This window comes from Macaca thibetana, chromosome 18, assembly GCF_024542745.1.
Source record: "Macaca thibetana thibetana isolate TM-01 chromosome 18, ASM2454274v1, whole genome shotgun sequence".
Classification (NCBI taxonomy): Eukaryota; Metazoa; Chordata; class Mammalia; order Primates; family Cercopithecidae; genus Macaca; species Macaca thibetana.
Window position 1 is genome coordinate 25,313,619 of NC_065595.1, and position 19,313 is coordinate 25,332,931.

The window sequence follows — 19,313 nt, forward strand, 5'->3', positions numbered from 1 at the left end:
TTAAAATTCTTGCCTGGTTCATCTACCTGTACAGGTTGGCAAAGAACAATTTATAGTAGAAGGATGACAAAGACACCTATCTGGTTAAAAATAACATAAAATGTTTACTTTAGAAATGGCTGGTTTTGAATATTTTGCAGGGCAATAGCTGATAATACGAAAATAATAGTAAATTGGGAAAGTGGTAACTCGCAAAAGTTTTAAAACTCTTACGGAGAGACCCACATGCTCAACTCTTGACATTTAGTATTTTCTCTGCGAATCCTTGATTTCTTATCATCATCAGACCAAGACAAACATTTTGTTCTCTGGATTATTTTTGATAAATTTTTCAAAAGATCTTTCTTTTGCTACCCTGTTAGGTAACCTTGTACCTAATCACAGCTAAGAGTCTCAGGTAATGCCAACTTCATAAGAAGTAAGTGAGGAGACCAACAGAAGGTGGTTAAACTCTCCAGATTCCAATAAAGTCATTGCATCCCTTGGTGATAATATCAGAAGATCTTTAGCTGTGTTAGTGTCTCTGTGAGGGTTTCCTATGATATAACGTTATAGGAAATGAGCTATGTGGTTGGAGGCAAATTTGGTCACAGAGGTATCTGAGGCACTGAGTTACAGCAATGTAAACATCAAACCAGTATAAATACTCCGGAAATGGTTTCTATATCAGAAAGGAGCTTCATGTACATTTTCAACATTTCTCCTAAATACAGTATGTTTTACTAAAGCATTGGGAGATACTTAGTAACAAGACATATCTTAGCTAAAAATACATGCTGTTGTGGGGTAAGTTAGGGGATTTGGAAATCTTTAAAGTAGTCTGTATAGTTTATGGCACCAGATCAATTTGAAATTGTAAAATGAATTATACAGAACTATTAATCCTGAAATAATGAGAGAAAGAATTTCTAATAATGATTACATAGAATCTGGGGTCAGGTGTCAAACTTTATGGATAAATTTTTTTTTAGATCAAGCATTTATTTATAAGTAGAACAATATTTTAAATCAATTTTGTCACTTCTCATTCCTTTTGAAATTATTACCCAATAATTTTTACTTTTACAGGAATACCCCTGTAATTATAGGTATCATCAGCCTCTGCTTCATACTACAGCTATCAAATAATGATCTTAAAACAGACCCTGAAAAAACACTCATTAAATAACTGACAGTGACAGAATCTTGGCATAAGTAAATCAATCATATAACTGAAAATGAATAGAAACAAAAAGATATATCAAAACAGAATACTTTTAGAGTTTTATAAAGGCTTCACATTCCTGATTAAGGAAATGCAGGGGACATTACAATTTGAATCCAAAGAAAAAATTGATATAATGACCACAAAAGTTCACCAAAATTTGCCACAGCAGTGGCAATATAACTTGTTCCTGCTCACTTTCCTCCCAGAAGAAACATCTTAAATGTTAGCTTACAGTTTTCTATCTTCATGGCACAGGCACTGAGATAATGAAGAGCATCCCAGAGGAAACAACATGGGAGGGAATACCCAGCCACGATCCATCTTAGAACCTGTTGCGATGCTGCAGAAATCAGAGGAGCTGCCCAATTAATGCTGAGAATTTCATTGGAGACTAACAGCATGAAAGCTTTCAAATTATTAATAATTTGATTCATGGCACATTTATGGGTCTAGTCCATCCTAAGAACATTATAAAGAGACATTTCCTTGTATCTGTCTGTGTTTTTGAAACTGAATCAATACCAGATAGAAGTTGGTAGAGGGAAGCTGAATGATGGAATGGGATTTTTAGGGTCTTCAATGTGTATAACTTCACAAAAAATATGCACAGAGTATGAAAAAAGTAGGTTTGATGGGGAAAAAATTATAGGACAAGGAAACAGCCTGTCAAAAAATTGTATGCTCATAATTTAAAAAATGAAAACATATTGTCTTTCTTATTGGTAAAATTGACTGAAATAAATAATATTTTGATAGGAATGGCTTGTGTTTATCAGAAACTAAGATCAAAAATTAATGTAATGTTAGTTTAGACACAAGGACAGAATAGGCCAATGAAAAATGATTTTGTTATTATTTTTTAGAAAGAAAAAGAAGCTTTACATTTTAAAAAAATACTGGCCAGTTTTTTGGTGATATAAGATATAGGTCCTTCCTCACCCAACCCCCCAAATACAGCTCAACTATAGGTGTTTTGCCTTTGGCAAAATAAAATCTATTGTAATATAGAATGAGGTATTATCAATTTTTATGTGATTAATGACATGAAAATTCAGAGTGACCACAGAATTGATCCATAATTGTTCCAAAGTTACTGATCAACAAAGTAACACACCTGCAATTCTGCAGCTGATTCAAAGTCAGGAATGGGTGGGATTTGGAGGGAAGAAATATGATTTAGAGTTTCCAGTGCTTTTGTAAACTAAAAGGAAACCTGCAATAATTGTCACTTTTTGTTTCATATCACCATAAAATATTTATCTAAAAAAAAGTTTTCCTTGACTGCATTTTAAAAGAGATTTAATAAACCGTAACTGTTAATTTCTCCTTGTGACTATTTTATCAACATGTGCTAAGAAAAAACGAAATGTGAAGCTGAACACCAAACCGATTTCTAAAATTTTGTTTGAATTGGAAACCTCTGGAGTTCTCTGAATACCAGCTGATAATGTCAGCTTCTAATTGGCTTGAGTAAAATTTGGCTAAGTAACCCTTCCAGACATCTCTAACAGATACATTGAATTTCAGCTGTACAATTGCCAATTTCTCGTACTTTCATTTTTTTCCCAGGGTATTTGTCTTGTACTTTGTCATTTACAGTCCTGTTCTTGTCAATGTGCTATATATTAAGAATATAAAGATGGCATTATGACACTATCTCCTGCATTTTAGCTGAAGTGTGACATTTACCTATTTGTAACCTTATCAGTAATCTATTCATTCTAGTACAGCTTATTGGGTGTACATAGTATGTCATTCTTAATTAGCCAAATAGAATTCTTCATTGTGTATCCATTTTTAGTTAATACGTTTTCCCCAATGCAAATCTAAAAGTATACATCTGATTCAATATAAGAAGTAAACCCAACCTTTTAGAAATTCTTGTTTCTGTGTTCGCCCTTCAGTAGCCCACCCTTTTCTCCAATGTGACAGGTAACTTGTTCTGATTTAAAACTCACTGATATTTCTTCTTGTATGTTGTCTTATATACTCATTTTCTCTATAAGAAAAACAAATTGAGTATCCATGATGATGAGATCACATGTGGGAAATCTTTGATCTTGTTTGAAAGGGTCTCGGGGATAACTAGTCAATTCTTTTGAACACTGTTGACTATTCTGGTTTCTTAAAATAGATTTTCTGGCAGAAAAAGAAAGACATGCCATTGTGCATGGTTTACTCAACGACAATTGTGTGGTTTGTCATTGTTTATAAAAGTAATATTTTGGTGGGGTTCTTGATGTTCAGTTCCTATTTAGAGTCTAGCAGACACATTTCTTCTCTGGTGGCTTTTCCCCATCCAACTTTCCAGAATTTCCACCATTGACAGTATCGGGGATTTGTGTCTTCTCCACACACTGTTCCATTCGCTTCATGATTAAGTCCAAAAGGGTTTCTACAGCTTTCTCCACATTCTGTCCAGTTGCTGCACTTGTTTCAAAATATGGTATGCTAGCATAGAAAGGATGACAAATATTTTTGAAAGGAAGAAATCAGAACAGATACAGCAAGATGTACAAGTGAATCACACATGCAAAAACGGCTGGCTGAGAGATTGTGAAATAATTATGGTTTTGCTGGCTAAGTTGGAAAGCATCCTTGTTTTTTCCTCAGTGAGTAAAAATTGGTGAGCTGCTCTTTATTATGATAATAACCAGTTTTACGGGCAAGGAAATTGACACAAGAAGTAGTCAGGAAGTTGAAGCCAAGGCATTATCACTGCTTAAAAAATTAGGAGGGGAAAAATACCCCCTGATCAATAAAACTACTGACCAACATTACTATTAAAATACTGCTTCCCTTCCACTCAATTATCTAGAAATCTGCTTTAAAAATAGGTATGCATTGAATAAGGATATTCATGTGAATACAGTCAATGTTTATTTGGATTTAAAAGTTTCAAGAAGACATATAAATTGTACAGCTTTCAGAGAGAATTCTTCCATAAAAAATGGCAGATATGATAAAGCTACTTTAAATTTAAAAAATAATGACAGATTCTGCTGCGGAAGTCAATTTACAATTACATGGGGTGCTGTTTCTGGTTTTTTTTTTTTTTTTTTTTTTTTTTTTTTTTTTTTTTTTTAAGCTGCCATTCAAGCTCAGCTGGGATAAAGACCACATTTTCATGCCCATGTCAGGGATTATTCCTTAGAGTTTTACATCTATTGATTGAGAGGCAGAAGAATACAGTGTTTAAGAGCATGAGCTTCAATCTCAGACTGCCTGGATTGAGTTTAAGCTCTGCCTCTGCATTAACTCACTGCATGGGGTGGCCTTCCATCAGTTACTTAATCTCTCTGTGACTCAATTCTTATATATAAAATGGGATAACTCTAGCTATGATGGGTCAAAATGAGTTAATGTCTAGGAACTGTTGGTAGCACATTATAGGTATACAGTAAGTGTTAGGTGCTCTTATTATTAAGTAATTCATTAATACATCACACATATCTTGCTGAATGATTGTTTTAATCCAGGTGCTGTTCTTGGTTAAGGGGATTTCTTCTAATATCAATCTAATGTCTCTGCTCCATTTGTTGAAAAGCAGTGTGCGAAGTCACATGCCATCTCAGTGTAACTGACTTACCCATATTTGTCAGCCAGTTCCCGAGCTTGCCGTTCATTGACTTCCCTCTGGTCTGGTAGGTCTGCTTTGTTGCCAATTAATACTATATCTGGATTTTCACAATAAGCATTTGCTTGCAGTTGGCCTTGCAAAGAAAGCAGATGGAACCAGCAAGTTATTGATAAATAAGTGATGTGAAATGACTGCTCATATTCCAGATTCCTGATCTAATTGTTCATCTCCAGTGTGGTTGCTCACTAGTTATATTAGCCAAGTTACTTCCTCTTCCCAGTCACAATGTGCTTATCTATTAAATGGAGATAAGATCCTACAAATTGCAGATTATGAAGGGGATTAATAATATATATGAAACACCTGTATTAATACCCAACATTTAGTAAATGTTAGGTGCTTTTATTATTAAGTAATTCATTAAAACATCACATGTGTTCCTTTAGAAGATCTTTTTAATCCATGTGCTGTTCTTGCTTAAGGAGATTTCTTCCAATAATATATATGAAGCACCTGTGTCAATACCAAACATTTAGTAAATGTTAGGTGCTTTTATTATTAAGTAATTCATTAAAACATCACATATATTCCTCTGGAAGATCTTTTCAATCCGTGTGCTATTCTTGGTTAAGGGGATTTCTTCTAATAATATATATCAAGTTGCTAGCACATAGTAAGTATTCAGTAAATATGGAATACATCTGGGAGATGCTCTCTGAAATGGCCATAACCACTTCACACCATTTGTTCCTGAAATATAGGTGGAGGTAAATAGAACATGATTTTTAAGTGGATAAATTTGCTTTTTCCTTTAGGAAGTTGCTACCTTTCCTTTCCCTAATCTTTGAAGTGATGATTTATAGTGTGGAACATTTTTTAATCACTACAAATTCATGTAGAAACAATTTTAAGACAAGTAACTTGTTTTTCTCTTTTCTCCAAAAACATTATGTGTTGGGGGGAGGGGTGAGGAGAGAGAGAGAGAGAAAAGAAGGAAGGAAGGAAGGAAGGAAGGAAGGAAGGAAGGAAGGAAGGGAGGGAGGGAGGGAGGGAGGGAGGGAGGGAGGAAGGAAGGAGGAGGAGGGAGGAGGGAGGGAGGAAAGAGGGGAGGGAGGGAGGGAGGGAGGGAGGGAAGGAACTTTAGTGAAGTTAAAGATGTGCTGAGATTCACTTCAATATGAGCAATGGGCAAAACCAGAGACCACATACAGGGAAGGAATGGAGGGAGAAAGGGAGGGAAGGGTGGGGAGGGGAGGGAAGGGCAGGTCAGGGAAGGAAGTGAATAGTAAGAAAAAAAAGGAAAAAAATATAAGAAACCTGTCAAGCTGTGTTTTCGAGGTTACAGAGGCTGCTCTAATGTCTATCATAAGGCAAGCTGTGTGCTACCTTGCCGAGACCAAAGGAAGAAGACAAAGAAAGGCTTACTCTGTAACACCAATCACTTGGGTGTTAAAATTAAAGTGTTATTAGGCATGACAATTAATTATCTTAAATCCCAGCAATATCCTTCTGGAGATGTTTAAAAACAAGGGAGACTCTCATCTGCCTTGAAAAAGGATAAACAAACCATTCTCTGAAAGAATTTAATAAGCTTATTATCTCCTTGTCTCCTCAGAATCTAATGCTACCACCAAAATTTGGGTAACGAAATACAGTATTAAATGGAAATAAAGGACAGATCCTAAGATAAACATTCGTTTGGAGAGGCAATTATGAAAGTCAGAATTTGTTTCCCCATTGGTTACAAGGTTATTGAACCCACACTGAGAGTGGTTCTATATAATTATTATATAGAATAGTGAATTATATACAAAATATATTATCAATTTTGCATAATATGTAGTGATAAGAAATGTATCTATTTTGAGCATCTACTCTGTGCCAGGCACACACCCAGGTGTGGCATATTGCATTGAAATAAAATGGAAAAGTCTACACTTTCATAAGAGCTTACATTCTAGTAGTAGAAAGCGTCAAAAACACAAGTAAGCCAAAAATACATCACATCATGTCAGGTGATGGCTGGGACTGAATGAACTCTAAAACGTGTTGAGGGGATATAGAGTGATGAGTACTATTTCTGATGGGGTGGTCAGTCAAGAGACAAATAAAGTTTGGGTAAAACTTGGAGTGTAGAAATGGTATGGTTTGGAGCCATGTCTCACGTTGAAATGTAATCCCCATTGTTCGAGGTGGGGCCTAGTGGGAGGCAACTGGATCGTTGGGGAGGATTTCTCATAAATGGTCTAGCACCATCCCCTGGTGCTGTTCTCATGATAGTGAGTTCTCATGAGGTCTGGTTATTTAGAAGTGTGTGGCACATCCCCTTTTGCTCACTTGGTGCTCCTGCCATGTCAGATGTGACTGCTTCCCCTTCAGCTTCCATCATGATTGTAAGTTTCCTGAGGCCTCCCCAGAAGCCAAGTAGATGCCAGCAACATGCCTCCCATACAGCCTGCAGAACTGTGAGCCAGTTCAACCTCTTTTCTTTATAAATTACCCAGTCTCAGGAATTTCTTTACAGCAAGGCAAGAATGAACTAACACAAAAAGTAAACCAAAAAATACATAACACATTATCAGGTGATGGCCATGAGCTATAAAGTGTGTTGAGGCGATACAGAGTGATGAGTACCATTTTAGATGGGGTGGTCAGTCAAGAAATAAATCAGGTTTGGCCAGAACTTGAAGTGAATGAAGAAACTAGCACAGGGCTATAAATGGGAGAAGAGGAAACAAGATAAAGAGAATGGCAGGCTTTTCATATTAGGAATAGCATGGGACCCAGTTTGGCTGAAGTCTGGTGAGCTTGGCCCGAGTAAGAGGGAACTAGGGAGGAAGCCCAGACATCATCACAGTGACCTTGCAGGTAAGTGAAGGACTCTGGATTTTATTCCGGGTAAGATGGAAAGTTACAGAAGGACTTTGAGCAGGAGAAAAACATGATCTAGTTTTTAAAAAATACAACTCTAGCTACAGATGGCCCAGACAAATCTGGAAATAAGAGCAGCCCCATAGGACGACTCAGCTGTCCTGCTACTTGTATATCCTGCTAGGATCAAAATTCTTATTTGTAATAAAAAATGCAAATGAAATATGCCCTTTATTACTACATCAAGTAAAACATAAAGGAAAATTCCAATACTTCTCTCCTGTGTTGATGTATGTCAATATGACTTTAGTAATTTATTAGGCAACATTTCAATTTGTATTATATCGAAGTTTCCACGGAGGCTGGAGATTTGTCTTTACACGGTTTCCTCACATTTGAACCATTTTTAAAAAATAAAATTCCCAAGCAGCTGACTGACCAACACACGTGCTGTGCCTCGCCTTATCATTATGCGACTGGTCTGCTCTGGTTTCATGCCTAATTAACCCACTAGTGTTTAACACACCTTAAGTGCCAGTGTCCCCTCAGAAAATACTGCCAATTTTCCCTGTGATCTCTCCAGGTCAAATGTAGTAGCTCACTTAGGTTTAAGAAGTCCTTCAAGATTTACTGGAGAAGTGGAATTAATGGCCTTTCAATGACAATAATAAAGATCTTAAATACAAGTGGTGATAAAGCAACATACACTTCCTCTAAAAATATCAAAGGAAAATACAATTCCAAGCTACCTAGGGTGGTCCACATAAAGGCTACCACTTTGAAGGTGACGCAGTGACACAGGCAACACTAAACTCATGACTTTGAAAGTTCATCTGTGGTACCCAATCTGGTTTCATCTTGTAAGACCAACAAGCACCTAGGGCAGTTGGGTCCCAAAGCGGCCAATGCACATTACTCAGTCCCACTTACTCATCCAGTTTCTGACGTTTAAGAAGCTCTGTTGACTGGTGAGGTCAAACATTAATAAGAAGCCCATGGCGTCTCTGAAAAATGCAGTGGTGAGACTCCGGAACCTGCCGAGGAAACACAGTGGGTAGTTCTGAAAGTTAGTCCACATAACTTTGACAACAACACGAACAACAGCTTCCCTTTCAGGCATGAATTCTCCGTGGCTAGCCCTTATGGAATATCCTAGGGGAATGGGAATGTGGGCAGAGAGACTGCTGAAGAACGAAGGGAGAAGATTTGGTTGTACATTTTTTTCTAAGACCACTTCCTGCCTTTCTGATCTCACAGCACTTTATACACACAGTTTGTAACATTCAATCACGGATTTGCTTACACAGCTTCTTGGAATCTTTTCGGCTCGTGGGCATTTTGTGGTCCACAATTAAAACGTAAAGCACTTTAGAGTGGGGACTTTAACTTATACTTTCCATCTTTCTTTTCTGTGCCCAGAAGAAAGCTTGGCACACAGTAGCCTGAAAATGAATGCCTGTGATGATATGAAGGAAGCTGCAACTTGTTAGCTACAGGAACTGGAATTCTTTTGTAAGGAAAAATATTGATGACAAAACTCTTTTTAAAAAGCACTGTTTGGGGATAAAACTGAGCTTCAGGTTGGCATCTAGGATTCACGAGGAAAAGGAAGATGATTGAGGGACGGAGTGGATGTCAGGACAGAAAAGAGACATAGTCATTGGTGAAAGGAGGAAAGAACTCTCATTTCTAATCAGGATTTTGGAGAATTTGCTCTTTCGTGTGCAATGCAGTTTTTCCCTGCCTGGTCAGCTTTCCATGCCCCCACTCCCGACCCCAGTCACCATCAACCATCTTTAGTGAAGTTAAAGATGTGCTGAGATTCACTTCAATATGAGCAATGGGTAAAACCAAAGACCACATACAGGGACCAGAGAAGGTTTTGAATTTGGCAATGGGATTTTAGAAAGGCACACAACTTTGAACTAGAGATATGCTTCCTATCCTAAATGTTCTTCTAATTTTTGGTCTCCTATTTTAGCTAATTTGTAGATCCTTTGTGTTGATTTCCTCCGAGGTCTACTGTTGACCCCTCTTACTCTACATACATTGACTGGAAAATCTTATCCCCTTCCCTGGCTCACTTGTAGCCTGTATGTTGAGAAGCCCAAAATTAGAGATCTAGAGGTTTCCTGCCTTTCACATTAGATGCCTAATTACTTGTTGGATATTTCCACCTGGAGGAAACTCAGGCACCTCCAACTTCATACATCCAAAACCAAACTGGCCACCCTTCCTAATTTCTTTTTCCATTTATACATCACCATCCTTCTGGTTGCCACGATGTCTGGTTGTCACCTGATGTCTACAGTTAACACATATCTTTTGACCTGCTCATTTCTGTCCATCTACTCTACCACTGCTCTACATTCAAACCCATTCTCTCTCACCTGGACAACTTCAACAGCTTTCTCATTAGGCTTCCTGTGTCCAGTTTTGTTTGGGACCCTACTCCTATCACCATTCCATTTCTTCCCGTAGATTATATCAATGCTCTACTAATGACATTTTTAATGATTAGACATCGCTTGTAAGCTAATGCACAAACTCCTTACAAAGCTGGCAAGGCTCTGCAGGAAGTGATCTTTGTTCATCTATCCAGCTTCATCCCTTTGACTACCCACAGACATGCTGACCTTTTAGTTCTTAGAAATTTCACTCTGCTCCCCTGGGCTTTCACATATGCTGGTCTTTCTGTGGGTTACCTTGTCTTAGTGCTTCCTTTTCTTCCTACCACTTTGTTGAGCCTGGATTGTACTCACTCATACATTGTGCATGAGTACATAGATAATGGTATCAGAGGAAATATCACTTTCCCAAGGGGCCTTCCCAACACTGCATGTGGGCTATGCGCTCCCCCTGGTGGGCCTGCCTATGTCTTTGTTTTCCTGTTACTTTCCTAAGGCTCCATTGCAATTGCTTGTTCATCCTAGACTGTAAGCTCCATCGGTAAGGGAGCTGTGTTTCTAACTTGCTATCCATCGTATTTTCATGGCTCAGAACATGGTATTTGCTCACTAAATATTTGTGAAGTTAAACAGTGCAAGAGAAAGAAAGAAACAGTAAAATATATGCAATTAGTGAATATGTAAATGACTGCAACAGAGAATGATACTTTTCATATGAAAAGATGGGAGAAGAGATATTTTCACTGCTATTTATTTCCAAAGTAGGATTTGTTTGTAGGGCATCATCATGATCTAAAAATGTAGAGCAGAAATACCAAAAAAATTTATTCAATTTTTTCTTGTGGATTTGTTTCTACCATTCCTTGGAATCCCACAGAGATTATAGTGCATTGATTGAATAGTTATCCCTCTTTGGAGACTAGCTGTACCCACAAAATTGTCTCCTACTTGACCATAATTGTGTCATGCCAGGAAAACTGCTCTTTGTTCTCTCCTTAAGTGTGTGTGTCTCATTTGAGGACAAGACTTTGTGTTATTTCCTCTCATTGCCCAGAGCATATGACAAAGTTACTGAAAAACGTGCTTGCCATAGTGATCTGATTGGGGCAAACAATTTCTCCTCCACAGCAGCATGGATAGGACATGCTTATTTCAGAGGAGTAACAGACATCCTGCTCTATTCTGTCCAGTATCTTTGATATCCCCCATTTCCCCCATGAGGAGACTAGTAATTCCTTTCCAGCCTCCCCCACCCATCTCATTCTGTCTATTGAGTCAGCAGGGTGGAGGAACCAGTGAAACCATGTTCCAGAGAGTTAAAGAAACCAATGATGAAAGGAATTGAGTTTGCAGGATGGCAGATAAAGAAGGAAGTAACTTGCTGAAACACTGACACTCCCTCTGCTTATGAGATAAGTGAACTGGCTGAAATCGACTAGAACTGATATGGCCGACTGGAATCTGTACAGAACGAGCTTGCTAATGTCACAGCCTGAATTTCTACCACATGTTTCATACTAACTCCCCTTGAATTTCCACACGTGACCCCTGAGATAGAATGCACAGATAAGTGCCCATGTCCAAGGACTTTCCAGCCCTCCCCTTTCCTTCCACGAATCACCTGTTAATCTCAGAACCCATTCCTTCCCCAACCTTTTCTAATAAAAATACTCTTCAAAAAGCCAGAACAAAAAGACAGATTTGAGCTTGACCCTCCTGTCTCCCTGCAAGTCGATTTGCAATAAAACCTTTCCTTTTCTCAAAATTCAGTGTCATAGTATTGGCTTCCAGCACGTTGAGTGATGACCCCCTTTTGCTCCAGAACACTAGGATCACAGAAGAAACAGACCCCAATGCCACATTATCACTCTTCCCCCTCACTGGGAATGAAGTCTGTGCCCTGTATCCTTTAAGTTTCCATAAGGGCCATGCGTTTTCTCTTCCTTCCCATGATGTGACTTCTATCAATACCCATTATCTTTCATGGATTGCACAGCCAGATGTCCTTAGGCACGGGGCTGAGGTGTGAGGCTTTGTTTATCTTGCTTAGCTACACCTTATATATACACAGAATGCAAAATTCTCAGGGGATGAATAACCTAAGTGTTCCAAAGGCTGCCCTGAGTATTCCCCATTTCCCCCCTAGAGCAGCTGCCTTCAGGGGACAGACAGAGAAAGCTGCCATCATGCAAGGCTGACATATCATGTGCGAGGACATATGGGAACCACATTTTCTCATATTACTTCAAAAATGAATTAAAGTGCTCTATAAAACATACATCTTTGTGACAACAAAACTGACATATGAACAGAGATTCTTGTGAGGAATGGCTTCAGAGGAACCAGCAGTGTTGAAGGGTGTGTGTAAATGGAATTCACAGTCAAAAAAGCTAACAGAGAGGGCCCAGCACCTCTCCTGGCGTTTACACTCACTGAAAGCGAGAACGCTTTGGATGCATTTCAAAGACGGAAGTGTTTACAAGCAGAAGCATTCTAAGACATACGATGCAGGATTTGGAGGTATGTGCCTTCTAAATATCCTCTCTGCCAATTTTTTGCCACTTTTAATTTAATCTAATATTGAAAAGATTCATTAGCTTGGGGTCTTTTGCACTTTGAAATCTTGGATTTTTTTTTTTTTTTTTTTTCCATCTGACAATAGAATAGTACCTCCAGCTCTAAGGAATTAACACTACCGAGTATTAGCTTGGACACTGTACCAGAGACAATGTGAAAAGCCAGACAAGATCTCCACACCTGTAAAGATGACAATTTCATTGGGGTGAGAAGGCTCCAAGTGAATCAGGAACAACAGTTAAAGACAGAAATAGAATGTTCACTTTATGACAAGGTGGCATATAATTATTTTAGACCTTAAGGGTGAAAGAACTGGTGTCTGCAGTAGTTCAGAGGAAAAGTGAGTTTGTTTCAGCTGGGATGTTCAGACAGGCTTCATAGAGGGGAGGAAATATGAGCTGGGCCTGGTACAAGGAGAGGATCAGAAAAAGTGGGAAAAGAGTAAAATATTCTAGCTGGAGGGCAATTGTTTATGATCAAAGTCTGAAAGGACAAAGCCAGTCGCACAGCATGGGACAAAGAGGCTGTGTTGAAATAACAGAAAGAGACAAGGAAGATCTTAACACCCTTTTTTCAACTCCCTCTTCAAGTAGCACTTATAATGGCGTTAATTTCCCATCTTCATTCAACTAAATTCCAGAGAACCTTTTTTTCTTCTAAAAAGTGCAAAGACAGTGCAGAGCAAGAATCTTCAGAGAGATTTTTGAAAGTCTGATTTTTGAAATTCGTACCAACTGCACATGGCTACTGTGATTAATTAATTACAAATCATTTATTTTTATTTCTGGATACAAATGTCTATTTTGAAACCAGGAGAAGAGGTGCATATTATTTCTTTTTCAAATTCACATACAGCATTCATTTTAAAGTAAGTTTTTCTAAGCTACAAATAAAGCAATTTACTATTACCGCTCTTGTCCCGCAGTGTCCCAAAGCTGAAGATGCACTTTAAATGCTTTCCCTGAAGATCCATTTGGTCCTTGTGCATTATAAACCTGAAAGACACAATGTTCATTAGTTGAGGTTGCTTTGGATTTTGTCAATACTCAAATTCTCTGGGTTCACTCAGCATGTTTTTTCTCAATTACTATAATCAAAGTTCATAGTGCAGAATAAATATTTGCTCTATATTTTTTTTCCAGAATTATCACATGTACTCTCACTTTTAAATGTCAAGTGCAAGTATGATTTTCAACACAGTTTAGGCATATTGCAAACTTAAATTAGACACCTTCTGTCATTTCCTCATGAGGCAGCAAACATCAGATTTAGGACCCAAGTTCTAGGTTCAAACACAAACTCTTCATTTAACCTCTTTGAGTCTTATTTTCTTATCTCTAAAATTGAGATCCATAACCCCTTCCTGCTTTACAGAGTTACTTCAAACTGCAAACTTCAGTGAAATCACAGATGTTAAAGCATTTTTTTAAAAACAGTAAAGTGCTTTACAAATACCCGAATATCTTTTGCTGTAAAATGGACTTTCAAAATGACTTAGCCATGAAATATGCACAGGATTTCTCAGTAAGTTGACACAGGACATTTCAAGCCTTTCTTCACTAGTCATTTAGTCAAAGGCTCTTTTTAGGTAAGTTTAATTTTTTAAAAAAATTCTGGCCTTTTTATTGTTTAAGCAAAGCCTAAAATACTTAATATTTACTCAGTTTCCTTAAGTATAGTTTAGTGAATATGTTTTAAAGGAAAATTTCTGCAAGGACATATACCCAGACACTGGAAAGGAGAGAAGGCAGAAAAACCCTGAATGGGTTGTCAGGGAGTTTGCTAAGCCTACACAACCATGTATTGACTTTCAGATCAGGTCCAGCACAATATAAGAAACCACGATTCAACTTCCCAGGCAATGGCTTCCAATTACCATTTCTTTTGTTTTCTTTCCCAATTCTCAAGGAATGAGTGGATTTGTGACATCAGCTGGAAGCCACAGCCATCTTGGCAATCAAGGATACCCAGGGTGGCAGTAAATCTGGCTGAGCTTCTGTGCCTATGCTACACATCTCACATGTCACAATATCCTTATTCCTGTCAATAGTGTCTAGCATAGGAGAAGGAAGTGGTTGTGATTCTCACTTAAACTCTCTTATCTTGGAAAATAGCATGATTGGTGTCTCACATTCTGTTCATAAGAAGCCAGTGATTGATGGCTGAGTCTACACATAAATAAAAATGCAGCAAGAACTTAGAAAAAGCTCATGTTCCAGATATTTGCCAATCATACTTTTAACTTCTTTCTTAAGAGTGGGGAAATGATCACTTGCTCTTATTGAGGACTTTAACTCAGGTCAGAGTTAATGTTTTTAGATTCTAATAATTCAAGTTTTGAAAGATTTCTTAAGAATTTGTAGAAAACACACTACACAAATCAGTAAAATATTGATTTGGATTGCCTTGTATACTTTGGGAGACAAGAGAGTGCCATTTAATACTTTTCTAGGAAAATGTTATTTATATTTGAAAAGCAGCAAATAATATTCTAAAATAAATTAAAATTATAGGTTATGAATCTCATGTGCCAAAAGAGACTCCAGTGCAATAAACATAGCTTCTTCATTCTTATTTTATATAGGGGGATGAGTGACAAGGTTAGCAGTACGATTAAAAACTCACCACACGTTTTTCCCGAAAGTCTATTCCTACTGTAGTGATGAATTTGGGATTGAATTTATTGTCTGTGTATCTGTAAAGAAATGTTGTCTTCCCCACCCCTGAATCTCCGAGGGCCAGGAGTTTGATCAGATAATCATAGTCTCCATCGGTCATAGTGATGGTCTTGGTCGGTCTGTATAGGAGAGGGAAAACAAGTATGTTTTGATTAAAGTTGATTTTCATTTGCTTTATATCAAAATACAACATAAATTTAATTTTCAGGGTTAAAAAGTCGAATACTTCTATTCTGCCATATTCAAAATTAACTTGATCAAAGCAGCTTTAGGGGTGAAGGCACATCTAGTATTTTACTCAGTACAAATATTTTTACATCATATCACCTCGTATGGAAAAATATGCAAAATATCAGTTGCCACAGTGTATTAGTCTGTTCTCATGCTGCTGTAACGAACTGCCTGAGACTGGGTAGTTTATAAAGGAAAGAGGTTTGACTCACAGTTCAACATGGCTGGCGAGGCCTCAAGAAACTTACAATCATGGCAGAAGGAGTCTCTTCACAGGGTAGCAGGAGAGAGAATGAGAGCTGAGCAAAGAGGGAAGCCCCTTATAAAACCATCAGATCTTGTGAGATCTCACTATCATGAAAATAACATGAGCAGCATAAGGGTAACTGCCCCCAGAATTAAATTACCTCCCACTGGGTCCCTCCCATGAAACATGGAGATTATGGTAACTACAATTCAAGATGACATTTGGGTAGGGACACAGCCAAACCATATCACACAGCAATAGTAGAACTTAAAGTAAAAAGTCATAGACTTGTGTTTTAAAACCAGTGCATTTGGGATTAGGAGGATGGTATTAGGAAGAGGAGAGAGTCACAGGGAACAGAAAACCCAGTTCAAGATTATGCAGATATCCTATAGAGAGACATCACTTATAGACAGATAATGGAAGAAAAAAGCAGAGGGATATGTTTTGCATCTATCCATGCAGGATGAGCCTTCTATATAATCTGTATACAAATTATTCCTTTTTAATTTAAAACATTTAACAACTGACATGACAAGCTTTAATCCTGTACTGGTAACACCGAGAATACCAGGACATGTATTTGACTGACACAATTGCCTACTTGGTGAATTCTCCACTCTTGAGTAGAGCAAAATAATTTACTGCTCAGTACAACTTCCTGAATCATGGGCTATATTAATAGAAATGGGTCATATCTCATGTGAAGGAAGGCCTATGCAGATTTTTCTAGAATGCAAAGGTTTATCTCAGTATTATGTGAGAGGGAGGAAAACTTCCCCACTCCCGAAGATCCAGAAAACACTGTATTCTTTAAGCATTCTGGGATAATTAAAATTAAATTTCAACAACAGCCTATTCTATGGACATGATATGGTTAGAGTTTGTGTCCCTACCCAAATGTCATCCTGAATTGTAATCCCCATAATCCCCACATGTCAAGGGAGAGGCCAGGTGGAGGTAATTGAATCATGGGGGTGGTTCCCCATGCTGTTCTCATGATAGTGAGTGAGTTCTCACAAGATCTGACGGCTTTATAAGGGGCTCTTCCCACTTTCGCTATCTCTCTCTCTCCTGCTGCCTTGTGAAGAAGATGCCTAGCTTTCTCCTCACCTTCCGCCATGATTGTAAGTTTCCTGAGGACTCTCCCAGCCACACTGAACTGTTAGTCAATTAAACCTCTTTCCTTTATATATTACCTAGTCTTGGGCAGTTCTTTACAGCAGTATGAAAATGGACTAATACAGGACATATCTAAAATTACTAGATAATTCTAATAAATTTTTATGTGTAAAAAAAATTGGTACATGTACATGTTCAAAAAATTAAAACAATTTTTTTGTTTTTATATTGTTACTTTAGTCACCTATCAAAACTGAAAACTTTTATGTCTTTGGGTAAATAATGATGAAGAATAGAATGAGGTACTCATCAAATAATCTGGTATCATTATATCATTTGGAATATTTGCATTGCTTTACATTATACTTTATTATGAATGTATGTTTCTTTCATGAATTAATGCTTTTTGAGGTAGGATGTTTTTAAAGTTGCAAATTCATACTTTTACTCTAAAGCTTCCCTGCCGTATAACACACTTTCTTCACTAGTAGAGCTCTCTGGATGGATTTTTGCTGACCATCGGTGTTCTCTTTAAAAAAAAGAGAAAGAAAAATAAAAGATCTAGACAAAGAATAATCATTTCTTAGGAAGAGATCCACAGCACCCATCAAGACCAGTCTTCCTTAATAAAAGGATACATGTCTCAATTATTGCCATGAAGGATACACATGTCTCAATTATTCCAATATAGACATTGGAAAATGTCTATATTGTGTGACTGCATAGAATTGACTGGCATCGACCTTCCCTGGCTTAGGTGATCCTCCCAACTCAACCTTCCTGGTAGCTGGGACTACAAACACATGCCTCCAAACCTGGTTATTTTTGTGCGTATTTTTTGTATAAATGGGGTTTCACCATGTTGCCCAGGCTGGTTTCAAACTCCTGGGCTCAAGTAATCCACCCTCTTCAGCTTCCCAAAGTGCTGGGAAGACATGAGCCACCACACCCAGCCTGGTAAAATATTTTACCAGGACTGTATCATTGAATATGTTGCTGCTCTTATTCTTACTTGCTGCTCTTGGTCAACCCAAATGGGTAGCTAAAGGAGTTTTCTGCTGAAGTGGTATGATTTCCCCCCACACTTAAGGTCTGTTATCACCATCACTCTACCTTTTTCTCTCTTTCCCTAAACTTGCTCATGTAAAACTATTTTGGAGGGTGATAATGTTTGCCATTTCACCAGTAGAACTGGATGAAACTGTTAATTTTCAGAAAAAAAGACAGTGCTGAAATTTATTCTAAGATATTAGTAACTAAAGCCAAATTCTTCCCTAGGCAAGAGCCTTAATTTTTTGAGCAGAGTTTTTGGGGTGGGGGTGTGAAATTGAAGACACTAGATTCTGTGGCTCCCTGAAAAAATGAAAAGAATGGAGTCAATAAGACACACCTACATACTTTAAAATTTTGCTTACAGTTAACTTTTTTTTTTTTTTTTTTTTTTTGGCAAATGTGTGTGTATGCATGCGTGACAGTCTCAAGAAACGCTAAGTCATGAGCAAATCTAGTTAAATGTCTTCAATACATAGTGTTAGGCCCAAAGATGAAAACTTTAAAAATGGAAGTTCTAGTCTAGCTTCTGACAAGCTATGAATTTACTTAAAAGTGAAATAAGGATGTGAGAAAATACAATGTAATTTTGCAAGATAGAATGATTAATTGATAAATGAGTTAAATCCTGGTTGTGTTTTCAATTCAAACAAAACAGTGTCTTCATGGACTGCAGTGATCCAAGAAGATTGCAGAGGAAGGAAAATTTGCATTTAACCTTATAGCAGGGAGGGGAATTAGACATGAGGAGAGGAGATACAGGACCATGGCATGAGAGATTACTTTCCACTTGTAGAATGAGAACACTACCACTTGCCAACTACATGACCTATCATGTTTTCCTGATTGGCAGGCAGATTGTTCTCCGTTGTTTGCACATAAACCTGCCTGGGGCAATACTGGTGCTACCTCCTAGTCAAAGTCTAATCCAGAGTGAACAATGCAGGCTAACACAAATCAGTTCCACTGTGGCCCACACTGCCTCTTTGCTATAAGTGGGTGCTGGACACTTTGTGACATTTAACACAAATTCCACCTGAAATGAATGCAAAGTTTGGCACTGTGGAAAAATCTTTATTTTTCCATAGGCTATTTGACATATTAAGCTAGGTATGAGATAGTTCACTTCTAAGCTTCTTTCAAAAATGAATTTTACTTCTTATTTTTTATATCACTACTCTCCTCTCTCTCTATGTCTACCTCTCTCAACACACACACACACAGACACACACACACAGTATTTGGCTCAGCTCCTCTTTTTATTATTATGTGATTTTTTTGAATCCTAAAATCATATAGCCTCAACATTCTATTGTTGGTTGTTGGCATGGCAAATACACCA

At 37.7% G+C, this 19,313-nt stretch overlaps 1 protein-coding gene across 1 annotated transcript in view; it reads right to left on the reverse strand.

Moving 5' to 3' along the window:
* Positions 1-2,903: 2,903 nt before the first annotated feature.
* The window catches only part of RAB27B (RAB27B, member RAS oncogene family), a 62,054-nt gene continuing 45,644 nt past the window's right edge, over positions 2,904-19,313 (reverse strand). Inside the window, exons 2-6 of the mRNA XM_050767896.1 lie at positions 15,269-15,440; positions 13,553-13,638; positions 8,589-8,692; positions 4,797-4,920; positions 2,904-3,658 (exon numbers count right to left, since the gene is read on the reverse strand). Of these exons, the coding sequence (XP_050623853.1) occupies positions 3,469-3,658; positions 4,797-4,920; positions 8,589-8,692; positions 13,553-13,638; positions 15,269-15,421 (657 nt within the window). The 5' untranslated portion in view covers positions 15,422-15,440 and the 3' untranslated portion in view covers positions 2,904-3,468. The remainder of the gene's footprint in view (positions 3,659-4,796; positions 4,921-8,588; positions 8,693-13,552; positions 13,639-15,268; positions 15,441-19,313) is intronic.